Source organism: Antechinus flavipes, chromosome 1 (genome assembly GCF_016432865.1).
Source record: "Antechinus flavipes isolate AdamAnt ecotype Samford, QLD, Australia chromosome 1, AdamAnt_v2, whole genome shotgun sequence".
NCBI classification, from domain to species: Eukaryota; Metazoa; Chordata; class Mammalia; order Dasyuromorphia; family Dasyuridae; genus Antechinus; species Antechinus flavipes.
The window spans coordinates 579,438,573-579,459,368 of record NC_067398.1 but is presented as its reverse complement, the minus strand read 5'-3'; the positions used below and the strand labels follow the sequence as shown (position 1 = coordinate 579,459,368).

The window sequence follows — 20,796 nt, the reverse complement described above, 5'->3', positions numbered from 1 at the left end:
ATCACTCTTGTCTTCCTCATCTTTAAAATGAGTTTGTATTAGACAGACAATCTCTCCGTTTTAAATTTACAGTCTTCATATTTTGTAACTCCAGTTAAACCAAGAGTTCAATTTATTATTTATTTCATAATAGCTAAGATTTATATAGCTCTTTAATGCTTACATAGTTCTTTACAAATATCCCATTTCATCTTCACATCAATCATAGGAAATGAGGTCTATTATCCCCATTTTACAGGAGAAAATTGAAGCAGACAATGTTTAATTTGCCCAGGGACATGGAGTTAAATGACAGCTGAATTCAGGTCTTCCTTACTCCAAACCCAGTGCTCTATCCACTTTATCACCTTGCTGCCCCAAGAAAATTACCTAATTCGAGTATGGTGTAGTAAATCAGCTCTTTAACTTGAGATCTATCATTCATTCCAGCTAGTTAGTATTTATTATTTTTCTATGCCATGTGCTCGGTATTATGCTAAATACTGAATATGCAGACTTTTAAATATTGAACACAAGATCATTTGGATATTCCAAGTTTATAATTGATTTTGTGTTCTGTAGAAACCATTTTTAGTAACCTCAGTAATTAAGAATGTCTAGTTTAGATTGGCTTTTATTTTCCTTGACTAAAGGTAAGTGTTACAATGATACAGAAATAATGACATCCAGAAAAATTAAAATGTGCACATGGTTGTTTTGTTTTGTTTTAATAAAAAAAAAAAGATGACCAATGAAATTCATCTATAATCAAAATAACTTTTTGTCCTGTTGGAGTGGTAAGATAGAAGTAGTAAATTATTCTCTTTATAGAGAGTCAGTAGTAAATAGTGGAATCTAGTGTCTAGATAGCTATTAAACTTTTTCAGGCAGGAAGTAGTGGTGTCAGTTAATAGGAATGGTGAGCCTAATGGCTTCTTATCTGAGAAAATAATAAAAGAGTCAGAACTGAAATGTGAAGGATAGGAGCTCTAGCCAGACAAAGGTCTTTTGCATAAAGATAGTTTATTTCATAAAAACTATGAGGCTCAGATTATCTTTCATTAGAAATAAAACAATTGATTTCTGCTACAATCTATTTTTTTTTTATTCTTGCCCAGTAATTATATAATTTTTGCCTCCTACTATAATAAAAGCCAAAACTTAGCACTTTTAAGATTTGCAATGTCATATATATATATACATATATATATATGTATATGTGTGTGTATATATATATGTATATTACTTCTAATTCTAGACAAGTCACTTGATGCTCTGTGCTTTAATATCCATTTGTAAAATGAGGGTAATAATAGCACTTAACCTTTTAGGGTAAGTGTAAGGAAAGGGCTGTTATAAGAATAAAATGAGATATTCCTCAGATGACAAATGGTCAAAGGATATGACAGGCAAGTTTCCAGAGGAAGAAATTAAAGTCATCTACAGTCATATGAAAAAATCATTATAGATTAGAAAAATGCAAATTTTAAAAATACTGAGGTACCACTTCACAACTATTGGCTAAGATAAAAGGAAAAGATAATGATAAATGTTGGACAGGATGTGGGAAAATTGGGACACAAATGCATTGTTAGTGGTGGAGTTGTGAACTGATCCAACTGATCCAATCATTTAGCAGAACAATTTGGAACTATACTCAAAGGTCTATCAAACTGCATATCCTATGATGCAGCATTGTCTCTACTTGATCTATATCCCAAAGAGATCATAAAAAAAGGGAAAAGGACCCACATGTGCAAAAATGTTTGTTGCAGCTCTTTTTTGGTGGCAAACAATTGGAAAATGAGTAGATGCCCATCAATTGGGGAATGGCTAAATGAATTATGGTATATGAAAGTAATGTAATATTATTGTTCTGTAAGAAATGATGAACAGGCTGGTTTCAGAAAAACCTGGAAAGATTTACATGAACTGATGCTGAGGGAAGTGAGCCAGAAGCAAGAATACATTGTACACAGAAATAGCAAGATTGTATAATAATCAAGGGGCAGCTGGGTGGTGCATTGGATAGAATATCTGCCCTGCAGTCAGGAAGACCTGAGTTCAAATCCTGTCTCAGACACTTAAGACAACACTTACTAGCTGTGTGATCCTGAGCAAGTCACTTAACTCCATTTGCCTTCCCAAAAAAAATGAAAAAAAGAAAAAAGATCGTGTAATAATCAACTATGATAGACAATTCTTCTGAGTAATTCAGTAATCCCAGGCAATTCTAATAACTCTGGATGGAAAATGCCATCTGCCTCCAGAGAGACAGTGATAAAGATTAAATGCAAATTGAAGCATACTGTTTTTACCTTTTTTCTTCTTTTTTATTTTTCTTTCTCATGCTTTTTTTCCCTTTTGTTGTAGTTTTTCTCTCTCAACATGACATATGGAAATTTGTAAAAGATGAATGTACATGTATAATCTTTAAAAATTACATGTAAATATATATAAAATAGCAAAAAAATAAAATGAGATATCTATAGCATGCTTTGCAAACAAATTACTATATAAATGCTAGCTATTATTAAGTACTAAAGAGGTAATTACTTCTCTGATAATGAAACCCTGATTTTTTTTTTTTTAAGTTCTGGTCGAAGAAAATTTTACTAATTTAAAAAAAAATGGTATTTTAAATAACACTTTAAGATTTACAAAATGCTTTGTTTTTCTCATTTCATATTGCTCATTATATATATACTCCAAATTGCTGATACAATTTAATAAAGAAGCTTAGTTTTTGTTAACTTATACATTATAACTTTAAATGTTCTTTTATAAATGTAGGAATATCAATATATGTTTGGCATATAAAATTTGTCCTGTATTCCAAGGCACATGATGTTAATGTTCATAACAGAGAACAATTAGAAAATCTGTTAATTAATATACTGTTTCTCTTTATAATATCACTTTTGATTATTGAGTTGTTTAAATAATACTACTCTCTTCTGGTACTGAATGATTTCTATGCCCTGAACCTTTTTTGCAGATCAACTAAAATATTATTGAAAGCTGATGATGATCTTGATGGTCTAATTAATGAAATCTTTGAAGAGCCCTGTTTTGACAAAAAACCTATTGTAAGTAGAGTCCAATGACCATAATGATTTTTCCTTTCAATTTTCGAGATATTTTAAAACAATTCAGAAATTGTTCAGAAAATGTTAAGTCAAAAGTAACTATACACATTCAGTTGAATAAAAAGCAAAGATTTTAGAATCAAAGAAACTCAGCTCCTACCCTATCATTGTAATACATTCTTTGTGTAACCTGGGAAAAGCTAATTAATCTGACAGCTTTTTCATATGAAAAATGAGTTTGATTTATCTGACTTCCGAAGTCCCTGACAACCTTCTAATCCCTATGACCTTGAATTTAATTAATTTTTTTTAAAAAGCATTGTTATTTTGACTGTGACAAGAAATTTAGAAATCTGATGATTTACTGTTTATTAGGTGTTGGCAGCAATAATTAGACATCAGGAGTGCTTTCATTGCCAATAATGATCTTATAGATCATCAAAACCATTGAGCTAAAAAATGTAAGCTTCTTTAGGACAGGGCTGTTTTATTTTTTGTCCTTGTATCTTTCGTGCCTAACACTATATATTATTGTGTACTTACTAGTTAGTAGGAAGTACCCAATAATAATATAAATATGGAATTGAATCTGCACCTTTCTGCAGAAATAGTTTCATCTCAAAAACCGTAATCTGTATGTGCATAAGTTCAGTTGATAACATATAGCAATAATATAATTGTTCTAAGAATTTATCAACTAATTTATGTGTTGGTAGTCAGAACTAAAACAAGGAAAATAAGCAAAATCCAAGTTAAAAAAGAAAACCTAGAACCAAACAGCAAAGTTCAAAAAAAAGCCTAAGATCAGCCCCCAGAATTCTTATGCAGACTGTGCTGTTAAAGAGTCGTAATGCCATTTCGACTTTCTTTTGTCACCCTGAAAAAAACCTGAAACAAAAAGTATTGATCAAAGATGCTGGTAAAACAAAAACAAAAATGAAATGCCATTACTGGAGCTCTTACATTCATTAGGGAAGACAACATGTACTTAAATAAGTGAATACAAAATAAATTCAAGTAAATAGTTTTGGATGGAAAGGCCCCTAGCAGCTTGAGGAAATAAGTTTCATATTGCTGTCACTTGGCAGTCTGGTGGAAGAGTGGGACCCCTTCTTGGTGATGTCTGTTGTTTATGACCTTAGTGCCTCAATCTGACAACAATACAGAAATTGACTAAGAGAAAAGAGTGGGGTAATCTTGTGGTTACAGATTATGATTGGTGGTAACAAAAGAAACAGAGCTTTACATGAGAATCACAAATATTCCTGAGAGAAGAGATATAATTCCTCATGCCTGATGATCCATTTCTCAGCTCAAATGAGATAATTATTTTAAACTGCTTGATACAACATCTAGCACAAAGTAGTGCTGATTATAAACACTTATTCCTTCTCCTCTTTCTCTTTCTTAGAGCCACACAACCAGTAATATAAGCATGAACTCAACTGTTGGAGAAAATATGGTGACCCATTCACATAGAATATGCTCCCTAAACCAAAAAGACTGAGATACATTTACTGGAGGAAAATTCTTTTCCCTTAAAATAAAAGTTTACTTCTGGAAGGAGGAAAAGAAAAAGCACAGAGGTGGTTTTTTGTCTTTGTTTAGTTTGGTCACATACCAGGCAAAGTAAAGGCCTGTCTCTGCAGAATTAATACTGCCTTTTCTCCCTCTCTTCTCTTTTTGGCAGAGAACCCACTTCCTAGATGGTATATGGTATCACATGCAAAGTTAACACTTAATAAATGCAAGTTAATGATGAGGATGTTGGGTAATCATATAGGAACTACTGAATAATTATAATTAAGTATCTATACATTTTCCCTGAATTTCTACTGGCTAAATCCATTTCATTTGATTAAAGGGAATATTACTGAAATTAACCAGGAGTTGGCTAGTTTATTTTTGGTTCAGGTAAGTACTACTTACATTCCTTATAAATGAGTCTGAATTTTTTTTCCTCCTCTATTGAATTTTTCCAGAATGGTATTTTAAACAGAAGATTCTTCATATTAAAACACTGAACTGAAGTATTACCAGAAGAGTTAGAAATTGACTCTAAATCTTCACATGTTAATAATAGCAGTATTTCATTTCCCTAGACTAAAAGTCAGAAGAATAATTTACAAATTGCTCAGGGAGTTCTGCTTCTTTGTATTTGCTGCCTCTCAAGGATTTGGTCATTATTTTTATTCCAGAAACTAAAATGATTACATTCAAATTTTTGTTGAAACTTATTTTTTAATAAACTTTTTCTCATAAAATAAAGCAGAATCTTAGTTTTACTGTTATATTTCTCTAAAGCCTTTCTCTTTTGTTGTTTTGGACTTTTTGAACAGAACTTAAAATCTAAATCTTCAAATCACACATCTGTCAGAACCTCCATTCAAGTGCTTGGAAAAAGGTAAGTTGAAATTTTAGTGAATTAAATACATTAGTGAGCAAAAGCTAGGAATGTGGTATAGTCATTTTTTTGTAACCATTTGGACCACATTGACATTAAATAACAAAGCATTACTTTTCAGAAGGACCAAGAGCAATATCTTATAATAGACTGATGGCTTGTGACCTCATGGTGTAAAGGAAATTTCCATATTGAAGATTATTGCTATTGTAAATAATCTGCCACATGAAAGAGAATGAACATTGCTCAGAATGAATGTTCTGTTACATTCTCCAGAGTTTACTTTTTTCCTCTCATATTTTTTGGCAAACATTATTCTTCTGTGACTCATTTTTAACTCTTTGAGTGTTCCAGAATGTGCAGGTTACATCCAGTAAAGCAGAGTTCATGGTCATGAATAAATATTTCCTTTCCTGAAACTTAAGGAAAAGAACATTTTGATTACCAAAACATAACCTTTTAATTGTAATTTGTATTTCTCAAATTTGTTAATTACATTTAGATGCAGTCCAGTATACATTGGAGGAAGTTCTACTCCATGTGGTATAGGAACAAATACTTCCCAGAGGTAGGAAATTTGAAATAATTGGTACTTTATTATCATTCTGTCTAAAAGTGATATGCTGCTTTTAAAGTTTTTATTGTTTGGCATCATTTGCATAACAGTGGAATAAATGTGACAAATAATTTTGTTTTTAATGCCTTTGCTCTTTCTAACCTCTATATATAGAAATTTTTAGCAGTCATATTAGGGATTCTTTGAAGCTTTGATGCTATTTTTTTGGTTTGTTAATGTGCTTAAGGGATAAAAGAACTAAGCTCCCCAAAGGATGGATCATTCAGCTTGATTTCTTTCTCTTAGCTGGTTTATCTAAGTGCTGTGTCTGGTCTCATTGTTGTGACTAATATTTCTCCTTTGAAAATGGTTTCTACTTTTAAAAAAAATTTTTAAAGCCTTTAAACTACTTGAAAAGATAAAATCTAAGCATCTATAAGTCATTTTTTCCCATATTGAATTTAAATTTTAGCAAGTAATACAACTTTATTTCTTCTATAGTTCGTTACCATTAATTTTTTTCTGATTCAATTGACATTGACATTGGCATTGACAGACTTCAAACTTAGAGGATTTCAAGGTCCTAGAAAAGATGCTCTATGTTGAATCTCATCTTCTCATAGAAATGGTATTATAATAAAGAGGTTATATTCCTGTTCAACTTTTTCTAAAAATGACAGTAAAAATCATATTTAATCAATAGTAAATATATAGTTGTACAATATAAAGGTTTTCTATATCAAATACTTAATAAGAGCAACAAAGAAAATTTTCTTATTAACAAAATTACAGAAAATTATATAAAATATGATGTAGTATTTTGATATATCATATTCTTATCTTCTTAATTCTTGCCTCTTTTTAATACAATATTTGATAATGAAACATTTTCACCAGAGTCGTAGAGTTAAAGGTGAGCATCTGGGGGTCAGTTTGAATGAATATCTTGACAAGATCTGGATCACTTAATGCCGTTTTAAAAAAATACAGGCCTTGTCTCATAGCAACTTTTGTCTTTGGAATTTGATCCCTAGAAAAATTCACAATATTTTGAAAAGATGGTTAATAAGTACCCAAGAAAGGAAGTAGTTATCTTAGAGAAAGTGAATTTATCAATAGGGATGATATCAAACTAACTTAATTTCCTGTTTGTTAGGGTTACGGTAGACCAAGAATATGCTATTGTTTGCCTATATGTAATAGAACTAGTTATAATTTGCCTAAATTTCAGCAAAGCATGTGGCAAAGTCTTATGCTATCTTTTTGAACATCATTTTCTAACAGAACTATCTAGAAATGGAATGAATTAATATATAGTATGTAGCAGATTTTCCTTCACTGTGAGTTTTCTTGAGCTATTAATTCACCAACACCAAAAGCATCACCTTTAACACACCCTAATTTTAAAATTCATAAACTAACATATACTTTTACTGAATTTTCCATTCTTTGATCATTGTTACTGCTTTGCAGTGTCCAAAACACATACACACACACACACACACACACACACCAATAAACCACAAATTCATTCTAACTTTACTTACAGCTTCACAAAATTACAAGTCTTTTCAGCCCAGTCCCTAGTCATAGGATCATACAAAGAGATGCCCCCTCATTTTGTTAATAAGAAAATTGAAGCCCAGGACAGGTAAATAATTTTCCCAAGGTTACATAAGTAGTAAGTGTCAGAGGCAGGACTTGAATCCAGATTTTTTGGTCCCAGAGCTAATACTCTTTCCATTCTTCTCAATGCAAAATCTTAAAATTTTAACTAATAAAAGCATTTTGTAGAATTTCAAATCATGTTAGCAACAAAGTGAAGGACTAAACATCTTTAAAACAGAAATGTGTACCAAAAATGAAGTAACATCTGCTTTCTTTATGGTCTAGCTTACCAGGATTTATAAGAAGGTTAAAAAATAAAAATTGATGCAGTAACAAGACTGTACTAGCCAAAGATTGAGCATATGGCTAGGGGCTTGCAACAAAACCTAGCCCCTATACCCTCTTTTCAGTGCCATGGAAGTCTGATTTTCAGGCTGTGAAAATTTGCTAGTATAGTTTCAAACAATCAGTCTAGCATGTGGCAGTCCACCAGGAGCAAATGCTTTCTGGGGACTTCAACCTGGTAGCACTAGCACTGCAAATCTCTTTAAGTTCTGGCACTAGAGTGGATAATCGTATAGCACCAGCATGGCTACTCTCTTGAGCCAGACTAAAGAACTGAAGAACCAAGGGAGTGTAACAAGACATCAGGATAGGCTATATTGGTAGAGGGAGGAGTGTTTTGCAGCACTGGACTAAGCCTGAGGGAAAGAACACAACATCTAGCTAGGGCCAGTCACTCAGAAGTCTTTTGGTGCAGAGCCTTAGGATGATGAATCACACAGAATGTGAGAGTAAATGGAGACACTTTGAGATCCAACCCCCAAAGAAGCCCTTATTAGAAGGAACAGTCAAGAGAGGATAGGAGAAAAGCAGTGGGGGTAGGGAGGGAGAGAATTGAAACTATAAAAGATCTCAGGAAGAAGAAAACCCAGAAACTCAGAACATAAGGAAATAACAAGAAGGCAATATGACTTCTAGAGTAAATTAATCGAGGTGTCTATGAATAAATACTACAGAACAAAAGGAAATGATCCAATACTTGATGAGACAGAAGACTGTAGAATGAGAAGAACATAGAATCACAATATATTCTTCCTGAGTGTTCAAAAGAGAAATGAGAATTATGAAAGCAAAAATAATAGCACTATAGAAAAACTGGAATCTGCACTGGCAAGTCTCAGCAAAGAAATATGAACATGCAAATAAACAGAAGTGAAAGTCTAAAAAGAGAAGCAGAAAACAACATTACAAAGAATAAAAAGCTCACTATTATATGGGACAGCTACTCTTACCTAAATTAAAATCAGAGACTCTCAAGGTAAAAAGCAAAAAGGGATTATCTCACAAGAAAGGGCAACTCCCAATTGAACATGCACAGCTTTTAGCTATAGCTCAACTTGTTACAGTTGTGGCATAGGCCAAGGCCACATTGTTATGAGAGGTTTTCACACAGGTTATCCCATTCATTCCCTCCACTTAATCTATTAATCTTTGAAAACATCTCATCATTCTTGATACATTTCCTCAACCATCTTGTTCTCAGTCTCCAATCCCTCTGGACTTAGTTTCTTCTTTTTTCTCTGCTGGGGTCCATCCTCATCCTTTTAATACTCCAAGTCTAACTGGACCTCCCCCTTCAGGTTGTTCAATCTTTACCATTCTGACCAGTGATGTGTGTACTACCCTTGTAATAAGCTGTATCACATGGAGGTGGGGGAAGGAGGGAGAGGGCAGGCAGACAGAGAAGTAGTATGACTCAAAGCTATCAGCAGGAACCAAAGAACCTATTTTCAGTTTGGTTCTTTGGTCCCACCCTCTAAAGGTAATCTACTCAGAAATCCAAGTTATGTCTAGCTCCTGACATCCATCCTCTGTGGAAAATCCCAATCATGTCCCTGAGGTTAAATTTTACCTAAAAAACTTACTTGTAGGCCATTCCATGGCTATCAGCCCACCACAACACTCTGCTTTATGGTGTCTTTTCCCTTCCTCCATGCCATGTGGTATCTTCCCTAACTCCACTATGCTTCCCAACCCTACTTCTCCTTACAGTCAACTCTTTAGGGTACTAAATCTCTTTCAGGATTTAGCCTGCCAGATAAAGGCATGCCCCAATTTCATGAGGCATCTACTGGAAATTGTGAGTTTCACTGACGAACTTACCTTTCATATGCTTTCCCAACTCCACTTCATATTTACCATTCTCAATGTTTATTGTATCCTTTCATGTTGTCTGCAACCTATTCCCCCAAATAAATCTACTTTTGCCAAACAGAATGGCTATTGTGAATTCTTCACATGACTGAACCCCAACTTTTGGTGCTTGCCGTCATCTGGTGACAACCCCCCCCCCCACGATAAATCACATCAGAGAGAACCAGGTCTGGAATGAGACATGGGCCAATTTTCTGCTGTCTTTGGCAATTTCCTTCACTACCTGTCCATTATCATTCAATTTTCACACAGCAAAAATTTAATTTCCCACAAACTCTTATCTTCTTCAGCCAACAAGAAGTCTCACACCAAATTATGCTGGGGTCCTACTTCTCTAGTATGAGTGTCCTGATCTGCTAACAAATCCAGTGAATTTGTCATCTGGTTTGTATTATTTCCACCATGGCCTGGAGTCTATTGAGACTATTCAACATACAAATTAGGGTTCTGTATCCCAACTCCCATATGGGTCCACCTATCACCCCAACCATTTGTTAGAGTAGTAACTAGTAACCAGTAATTAGAGTAGGTAACTTCACAAATATAAATGCCTATCAGGAAAGTCATCAACAGCAGAAATGCTAAAAGAAACAGACATAATACATCTAGCAACAGATAGATGACTAAGCCAAATAATTAACCTACCTACTTATTTAGGCTGTAATGACCACATATTTTCAGATAGGAAACTTCAAGATCTTACATACTTGAATTGTGCTCACAGCTTCTACTGAACACTTGTCCTCATTATAGAAATTTTCTATAACAGTAAAAAGCAGGAACATGATTATAATAGCACTAAAACTATTCCTTCAGGCCTCATCGTGAGAGCATATACATGACAGGATAACAACCTTGACAGTTGTCCTCCAAATTCTTGCTCAGATACTAATCTCCACCTGTAACAATTCAGGATCACATTCTTCTGAGTAGCTTGTAGTATATTCCTTTCAGATGGTAGATTGATGGCTTGATGATCCATCAGACTATTATACATGAATTCAAAATTCCAAATAATATCAGCTAGAGTCCCAAGAGATTTTATCTCAAATAGCAAGTCTCATTAATGAAAGCTTCAGGTGAATTCAGCTCTCAAGGATCACATATCCTAAATAAGTATTGACTATTCATCCTAGAAAGTTCATAGCTTATCTTCATATCTAAGTAGATGGGTTTTAAATTCAACATTACACTTTAAGATGCTTGGTAATCAATCTATATCAAAACATGTTCAGATATTAACCATGTTCAAAGGGACAAAGACATAGACCACTGTTCTCAGAATCTCCCTAAACAATGGAAACAGCTTTAAAATGATTCAATACAACCAATTTAAAACTCACATGGGATACAGAATATACTGTCCTAATTTCACATTAAAGAATCCTATCAGAATTAATATTAATAATTGTTTAGCCTAAAAAAAATGTTAATTCAACTTCCTTCAAATCAAGATGTACCTATAAACTTTTTTGGTAATATAAATAACAGGTACAACACCAGTATTGTTAAAATTTCTCTAAGCACAATTAAACTCCCCTCTCACCAAAACATTACTAATTGCAGAGTCAAATTTAGAGGTTATAAATTGTCCCTAACAGGCCATTCTTAAGGTTCCTCCACAAGTTATTTAAGCCTGGTATTCTCAGCCTGCAAACTGCAGTCTCAGTCATCTGTAATGTCTGTTAAGGTCCTTCTCACTGTGCCTCTTCCAGGACTTAGCACACCACTCTCCTGGAACTGCAAACTCCAAAGATGTTTTCTAGGCCAGCAATCCTTTCATCCTAAGGACTAAAAAGGATGAGGACACTGCCAGTGTACAATTTCTTTAAAAACTTATCCTTTGTTTCAAAAGAAGGTTTTTCCTTTCTCATCCCAAATAAAAGTAAACTAAACAGCATCTCATTTGAGGAAAGTCCAAGATCACTTCTGGGTACAGCAATAAGCAAACATATAGTCCAAGGCAATTTAGTCTTTAACATCAATTTAGTAATCTATTTTTTAAGAATCTGATTCATTCTTTCTACTTTCCCAGGTTAGGGTAGATGCCCAGGTGTATGGAATTGCCTCTCACTTTGCAATTCCTCCCCATTATTTCTTGTAAAACCTTAGAAGTAAATACATTCCTTTATCAAAATCAATAGTTTCTGCCAATCGATACTTAGATACAATCTATCCCAGTGTTATTCCACTAATCCCTTTTAAACTAGCAGAGCTCAGTGGAAATCTTCCACCCATCCTATCAAATGGTCCTCTATATCTCAGTTTCCCCACTGGTATCATTTCATTAAAACCTAACTTGAATATTTTGGAGTCAGGCTACCTCTCTCTGGAGGGACACCACCTCAATACCTTCTTATTTAGCTTTAGATCTATGACATACTTTTCAGATACAATATGTTTGCAATTACACATATTCCTATACACCAAATTTTCTTGCTTTTACTTCTTTGTTAAAGGGAGAAAGCAAGACAAACCTTAAGATTTAGACTATAAGTAATATATAAGTATCTTTAGACCAATTTTCACAAAATTTATACGACATATTCAGCAGGGCTGACAGTGTACACACACAGTCCCAAAATTTAAGGTGGCAGAAAACTGCCCTTTCAAGTCCATTTACAAGACTTTAAGAAATTGGCAGACTTTAGGACCCTGGGGGAGAGAGGGTCAGAGAAATTTGGAATATGCTGATCTTGTGAGGGTTTAACTTGGAGGATTTGATGTTTAAAAAGTCTACTTGTCCTACCTCAGGAGAAGAGGATTTGGAACTTGTAAGGGTAGTTGACAGAAGGGTAATTCAGAGAGCATGAAAGGAAATTTTGAAGCAAATAGAGGAGAAAAGGTAACCAGGAAAAAAGTACAAATCAGTCGTGGACTGCACAACCAGAAGAATAGTAAGGGAGAGTTATTGTCTTCTCTGACACCTATAATAACTGACTTTGTTCTAGGAGTGAAACACAGAAAAAGGGGGGTGGATTTATGGAGCAAAATTTACAAGGCAATGGCAAAAATGTCTTAAGAGTGCAACCTAGAATGGATACGTTAGAAGTTTTGATTGCATAAGGAATACAGACAAAAGAAAGAAACCAGACATTATAGAGATCATGCATCAAAGAATGAGAATTTAGATTATCTAGAAGAGGAGGGAATAAAGAAGAGAATAAGAGAACTTTTTTTTTTAAGGTGTAAAAAAAAAAAAAATTTAAAACTAATAAGAGTCAAAGAGGAGATGAAGGAGAAGTCTACTTGATTGAGAGGGGAAAATGGGGGTTCAAGGAAGAACAGATTCTATGACTAGATAAAAGTATAATGGGGAAAAAGGAACTAATAAGCAAAATTCCAAAGTGAAATGGGTAACAAATGAGAGGAAGAAGTGTTGGGGTAAGGAAAGAAAGTCAGTCATAACAGGACAATCTTAAAAATATTAAGATAAAGTAATTGAACAAACAACACTATGTTTACAGCAGAGGAGGAAAAAATTACAACTTGGTGGGGAAAAACAATATTAGACACAAGAGATGGAGGAAAATGTAAACCTAACTCTTAATTTTAAATGTGAAGGTATTAATTCAATAAAACAAAATAAAAAGTGATAGATTAGTTAAGAAAACAAAGCCCTACAATGTCTTGCTTACAAGAAGTACATTTAGGGGGACAAAAAGATATATACAAGATAAAACTGAGAGGATGGAAAAAATAATTGACTATACATCAAGTAAATCCTAAAAGTAGGCACTGCAATCAGGCACTCCTATGTGACAAAGCAAATACAAATACTCAAAAATTAAAAAGGATAAAGTGTTATGCTTAAAGGAACCATAGATAACAAATTAAAATACTCCAAATACCTTATTGGTCTCCAAATGCATAAATGAAAACATCTGAACTACAAGAAGACATAGACACTAATATAGTAGTGGCAGGATTCTCGGTATTTTTCTCAAGTTTTATATTACAAACAAAAGGAAAAATATGGAATTGAATAAATTGCTGAAGAAAGTAGAATTTAAAACTAAGCAGAACCAGAAGAATATTACAATAGTATACCATAATAGCAATATTATATTATGATCAACCATGAATTACTTAGCTATTCTCAGCAATACAGAAAACCAAAACAATTCCAAAGGATTTATGGTGAAATATACCATCCACCTGCAGAGAAAGAACTGATAGAATCTGAATGCAGATCGAAGCATTTTTTTTTTTGCAATATGGCTAATATGGAAATATGTTTTACATGACTATACATGTATAATAATACATGTATAATAAACTTGTTTGCCTTCTTTAAAGAGAAGTTTGGGGAGGGAGAGAGAAATTGGGATTCAAAATTTTTAAAACAAATGTTAAGAATTATTTTTGTATCTAATTGGAAAAAATAAAATTTTTTAAATAATAAAAACTTATGATGTCTTCTGAATGGTAAGCAAAATAATATACATATTTCTCAGCATCACATGGAACTTTTAACAAACTAACCATATGCTAGGGCATGTAGAGATAATTCAAACAAATGTAAAAAGGCAGAAATAGTTATCATATCCTTTACAAATCATAATGCAATAAAGATGGCAATTAGTTTAGGCACAAAAGAGACAGATCCAAATGGAGACTTAATAATGAAATCCCAAATAATGATTGGATCAAACAGATGAAAGAAATAATTACCATGGGAAAAATATTATGATGAAACATCATGCCAGAATTTCTAGGATGAAGCTAAAACAATTATCAGGAAGAAAAATCATGTTCTTGACAGAAAACTTAAGATTTTTGAACTCTTGACTATGCATTTTTTAAATTAGCCTAGAAATAAACCTAAAATAAGCCCCAAAGAAGATATGTTTAAAATTATAAAATAGACAAATAAGAAACAAATAATAATATAATATTATAACTAGTTCCTTGAAAAGACCTTATAAAAATGTTTTTTGGAAAAAAAACATAAAATTGTAAACATTTGGCTAATCTTGATTTAAAAAGGAGAGCAGAAAATCAAATCAAAATAGAAATTGAGTAAAGTGGAGCGCGAATGGCGCAGCAAATGAAGCATTGGCTTTGGAATCAGGATCATTTGAATTTGAAATCTAGCCTCAGATACTGAATTAACACTTCCTAGCTGGGTGATTTTGGGTAAATCACTTAATCCCAGTTGCCTCACAAAAATAAAAACAACAATAAAAAACTTTGTTAAACGCCATCTGCATCCAGAGAGAGAACTATGTAGACTGAATGTAAATCAACACATGCTATGTTCACTTTTTTCTTTTTCTCGTTTTTTCTCTTGTGATTTTTCACTTTTATTCTGATTTTTGTCTCCTAAAATGATTCATAAAAAAAGTGGTTTAAAAAAAAAGAATGTATATGTATAAACAGAAAAAAAGTGAAATCACAGCAAAATCAAAATTCAAAACATGTGCATTTCTGTACTAACAAAACTGAAGACACAAAAATAAAAGAATTCTTTCAAACATATAAAAATAACTAAATTTTTAGGAAACCACTAACAGATTTTAAGTAGCCCAGTCTCGGAAAAGGAAATAGGTCTAGCTCTAAAAGAATTACCAAGAAGAATTTCTTGGTTATAATGGAGTCACAGGATAATTCTATCAAACTTTTAGAGAAAATTAATCCCCGTACTTCACGAATTATTCCCAAAAATTGAGCACTTTACCAAAACTCTTTTATGAGACAAATATAATCTTGTCACTTAAACTAAGGAAAGATAAAACTCAAAAAGAAAACTATGGGTCAATATCATTAAGGTATATTATAATACTCAACAATTTTAAACAAAATCCTGCAAAACATCATAGCAGTTTATTCAAGTGGGATTTATACATAGGATTCAAGGATGGTTCAATATCAGGAAAACAATCAATATAATTAATCATATTAAAAGCCAGAACCACAAGATCATCTCAATAGATGCAGAAAAGTCTTTGACAAAGCATAATACTTACATGCTAAAAACAAACTAAAAACTACAGAGTGTAACTATGGAGGGACTTTGTTTAACTATAATAAACAAAAATCAAACTAAAAACAAACCTCATGTGCAATGGAGATAAATTAGAACTTTTTTCAGCTAATACAGGAGTGAAGCAAGAAAATCAACTCTCCCCACTATTATTTGACATAATTCTGAAAATTCTAGCAACAACAATAAAGAGAAAGAAATTAAACATAAAGATAGCTAAAGAGGAGATTAAAACTTATTTGCTGATGATGATATATGGTGGCTTACTTAGAAAATACTAGGGAATCCACACAGATACTAATTAGAATAACTAATGGTTTCAGCATATAATTGCAAGTTTTAAGAGCCTCAAAAATCAACAGCATTTCTATATAATAATAACAAAACACAAGAAGCAATAATAGAAGTATCTAAATCCTTGTAATTACAATATGCATAAAATATCTGTGGAATCTCTACTTTTCAGAGCATACAACAGACTTGTATAGATCCAATTAAAAAGTTCTCCTTGAAGAAATAAAAAACTCAAATAGCTGAAAATAGTTCTAATGGCTAGGCTATGCCAATTATAAGAATGATAATGTTATCAAAATTATATTTTAATATTATATCAAATTACCAAGGAAATACTTCATAGGACCTGATGAAATTGTAACAATCCAATCGGAAAAACAAAAGAGCTAAAATTTCATGGGATATGGTGAAAATGAAGGGACCACTTTCATAATTCAAATTATATTATAAAGCAGGAGTCATCAAAACCAAATGCTCTTGGTTAAAAAATTGAAAGCTCAGAATAGACTAGATGAGGAAAATCAGAAACAATAGAAAAACCTCAATATTCCACTGTTTGATAAAGTAGAAAACAAATTATTTAAGGGAAAAAACTCCTTAATTGATAATGTTAAAAAAAATACCTGGGAAAACTGGAAAGCAGTCTGGCAGAAAATTAGTCTTAGGCCAACACTTTACATCATATTCCACAATGCATTCTAAATGGATGCCCTTAATTTTTAGAACTTTCAAAAAAAATTTAGAAGAGAAACATCATATATCTTTCATAGTTTTGAGTAGCAATATTCTTAACCAAAAAGAAGCATAAAGATAATTACAAAACATAAAAATGGATAACTTTGATTACTTTAAACTGAAAAGCTTAGTCATATCTCCATACTATTCATTCAGTAAATATATTAAGCACCTGTTATATTCAAAGAATCCTGCAAGGTACTGTGGAAAATACAAAAGTTAGAGAAGGCAGTTCTTACAAAGTTATATTCTCATGGATTTTCCATCTGTTCAGGGTATGAAACACCAACATTCATAGCCATAGTATATCTTGTTATATTATTTTAAGCTGTTTGATATAGAAAGCAGTAAAAGGAAATGGTTAAAAGAAGAGATGGTATTAGTGTGTGTAAAACTAATGCAGAGACTTCAAATCAAGGAGAATTTCAGTGAGGCTAATGATTTTTAAAAACTACTTGCAAGGCTGGATTATTCCATGGACTCTGGTATTAATTATGATCTAATAGAGTGAATCATAGAAATCACAGCTCTAGAATGATTTCTTAACTGCAAGTTGGTTTTATTTTTCTCTGAGGATTGTGTTTGTAGGAAAATGTGGTAGTGTGAATAGATTTGAATAAACTACTATATTTTAAATTAAATTCAAAAGTTGTATTCAACATTATGGTTGAGATTTTACACATACAAAATGTCAGGAAATTCAGAGTTATGGTTCCCACAACAGCTATAATTCAGCCAAATTGCACATATGTATTAAGGCATTAAAGTTAACACTCTGTGCAGCCATGTAATAAACTACATATGTGAAAGAAGACAAGTTACGGTAGCTTTGGGAACTATAATTTTGCATTTCTTGACTTGTGCATTCAGAATTTCAATTTAGCTTTGCACTAATAATTTTGTTGAATATTTTATGCATGAATACATTTTGGTAAATTGCTAAAAGTCGGATAAGAGATAGACAACTCTATGAAGCATGTAAATTTTAAATAGTTTCTGCTATGTCTAAGTTTTATATATAAAATACTTGTTCTTAAATAATTTTTTAGAGTATAAAAAGTATGAAGATTTGAAGTTTAACCCACCTCTGAGTTTGTGTACCTAAATTATTTTTTAAAAATTTTAATCAATTTTTAAAAGATTTTAAACATTAAAAAAAGGAATGGGGGAGGGTACTAAAATGTTCTTTCTCTATATAATTTTAAATGATTGGAAAAATCACATTTTTCTCAGAAAGTCTTTAAATTAAATATTCTCAGCAGGGAATCCAAATTCTTTCTGTAATTGTGATATACTATTGATTTGATTTTTTTTTCTCACAAACCATCCATCCCTAAAAATACTATGTGATTAATACTGTATTTCTTTTTCTTACTTAAGAATAATTTTGTTTTGAGAATTTCTTGACATTCCCTTGAGATGTGACAAAACCAGAATTAGATATAGTAGCTGGGTTTAAGAGTAAATCTGAGAATTTCCACAGGAAAAAGGAAATTTTTTTTTAAGAAAAAATTTAACCACTTGAATGTAGTTTATTTGAAGATACTTTGAGGTGAAATTCAGCAGGATAATCAAGATCCTTTACAAATATTCCATGTATTCCCATGAGTAACCACACACACAAGTCAAGTTTATGATTTCATTTTTCATCTATTTAAGTTTCTTTCATTTTCTTAAAGAAGACATTTGGGTAGCAAATTCTTGAAACTTGATTTGAATCCCAAATTGGAAAGTGAAAGAACATTATTTATAAATGCTGGGAAAAATTGCTTCAGAATTTGAAGGGATTTCAGATATCATTTAATTTAACTAGCTGAATAGGAAATTTCCTCTAAAATATCCCTGATAAATGGTCAGTTGCCTTTTTGGTGAAATCAATCTATATTTCTAATCCATTGTACACATTTTGGTCTTTAAATACTTCAGGACAACCAGCTCTTTTTCAGGCTTTTAAACATCTCCAGTTCTTTCATCCAGCTCTCTTACAGTCTGGTCTTAGTCTCCTAGCTTTGCTAATTTCCCATTCTGATCTTACTTCTCACACTAAGGGCCCTTATTGACTCTTAGTACCTAAGATCATTTGCTTTTGCTTTTGCCAACCATTTCATACTGATTATCTGTATAAAAATGGCAGTCCAATAAAATTGCCCAGATGTTAAAAATAATAATAAACTATATTCTGTCTATATCTCCCCATCATGTAACTCAAATGACAGACCAACTTTACATTTTGTCCTACTAAATTTCATCTTATTAAATTTGGGCCATGGTGCCACAATGCAAAAACTTTTTTGGTATATACATTGTATTAGCTAGTCCTCCTAACTTTGAGTTTATCTATAAATTTTATAGACCCTTAGCTGAATTATTGATAAAAATGTTAAAGAGAACAGAACCAATCACAGATTTCTGTACAATACCCCCCAAAAAAAGAAAAAAAGTACCAGTGGCTCACTCTTACTTCCAAGATCAAAGTCAGTCCTCCATTGACATTGAAAAGTGCTTCACAACCTTCCTGTCCTGCCTTTCCAGTTCTTTAACACTTCACTCCCCTCAACACAGTTTGATCCAGCCACATTGGCCTGCAGACAGCACTCTTTTATCTTCCATATCAGTGCCTTTGTGTTGATGTTACCATGCCTAATGAGACCAGCTCAAGGGCCTTGTCAAGAAGAAAGACATGATGCAGGACAGGCAGAGACTTCGATTATTGAATTTTGAAGTTTGTTTATTGATCTGAGAGCCAGAGTTTATATATTCTTTATGTTGGTGTTGCAATAATACCAGGTGTTTCTAAGTTACATAATGTATATTGTATTGTTACTTCGTACCTAGACATTAATATTAAACCATAACTAGCTATAACAATCTGTGTACCACAGCATAATCATAAATTGTCTAGTTTGTGATGCCTTGTTCCTATTCCATGCATTCATCACCAAAGTTATATTGAATTTACATCAAACATGTTTCCTGGTGCTTACATGTTTACATAGATAACTTCCAGATTTATTACATCTTTGTGCTAGCAGCACTTGTTTGATCTAATAGGTCAATCCATCCTATTCTCAGCCTTGGTTGTGGAGGAGTGGTGAGCCTGCTGCACATCAATCCACAGCTGCAGAGAGTATGCTTTTGTTGCTGGCCTCTACATCTTCCCCTTTCTTTTTAATTCATAGTATCAAAGGTCCTTGGTTCACACTGAGAAACTTTTAGAGCCAATTTTAAACAGGGATTACCCACATGTACACATTAGCATCAGGAATAAGAAAAATAACCCAAAGTGTAATATCATACTTCCTACATTATTAAAAGAATTTATCTGTTTCAGAACATTCAATATTTCATCAGTTAGTATTTTCAATATCCAATGTGACATTTTTCAGGCAATCCAAATCTCTATCCAATGTAGAGTTAGCCCAGATACCAAGTAGCTTATTTCATATTGTATTCCAGTTATGTTTTGTATGATTAAAGATCATAGGTGTCATATATATATGTAAAGTGATAGTCACAGCATAATTGAATTCATATTTCTAATAATGCTTCAGTAACAATTCCTGCAGATTACAGAGCATTCAATTTTCCTTCAAAGTCAAGGTTTACAAGTCATTGTGCTTTTAAAGCCTTAAATTTTTCCAATTCTTGTAAAAACTCTGCAGTTTTGCAATATATTTGCAATATCTTGAGGATCAATACCATCAATTTGAAAATACTAGAAAAACATTTGGAAACTTTTGTAGCTAAAAGCTGCATAGAGACAATCTTATTTATATTTACATTATGCAGCTTTTGTGCTTTTCTTCTAAGACTGTTGGTATTATTTATAGTTATTGAGGCAGATTTAACCCACAGAGGGTTAGCCATATAAATCCAATGTAATCATTCTTCCATCTCATAAGCACCTATTCTCCTCCACCATGGTCTT

The 20,796-nt window shown here is 32.5% G+C and overlaps 1 protein-coding gene across 2 annotated transcripts in view; it reads left to right on the top strand.

Annotated features, from left to right (window-relative positions):
• CFAP418 (cilia and flagella associated protein 418) overlaps positions 1-20,796 on the top strand; it is a 38,242-nt gene that overhangs the window by 3,836 nt on the left and 13,610 nt on the right. For both annotated transcript variants that reach the window (XM_051970883.1, XM_051970884.1), the window contains exons 3-5: positions 2,978-3,068; positions 5,408-5,472; positions 5,975-6,040. In XM_051970883.1, coding sequence (XP_051826843.1) covers positions 2,978-3,068; positions 5,408-5,472; positions 5,975-6,040 — 222 coding nt within the window. The remainder of the gene's footprint in view (positions 1-2,977; positions 3,069-5,407; positions 5,473-5,974; positions 6,041-20,796) is intronic.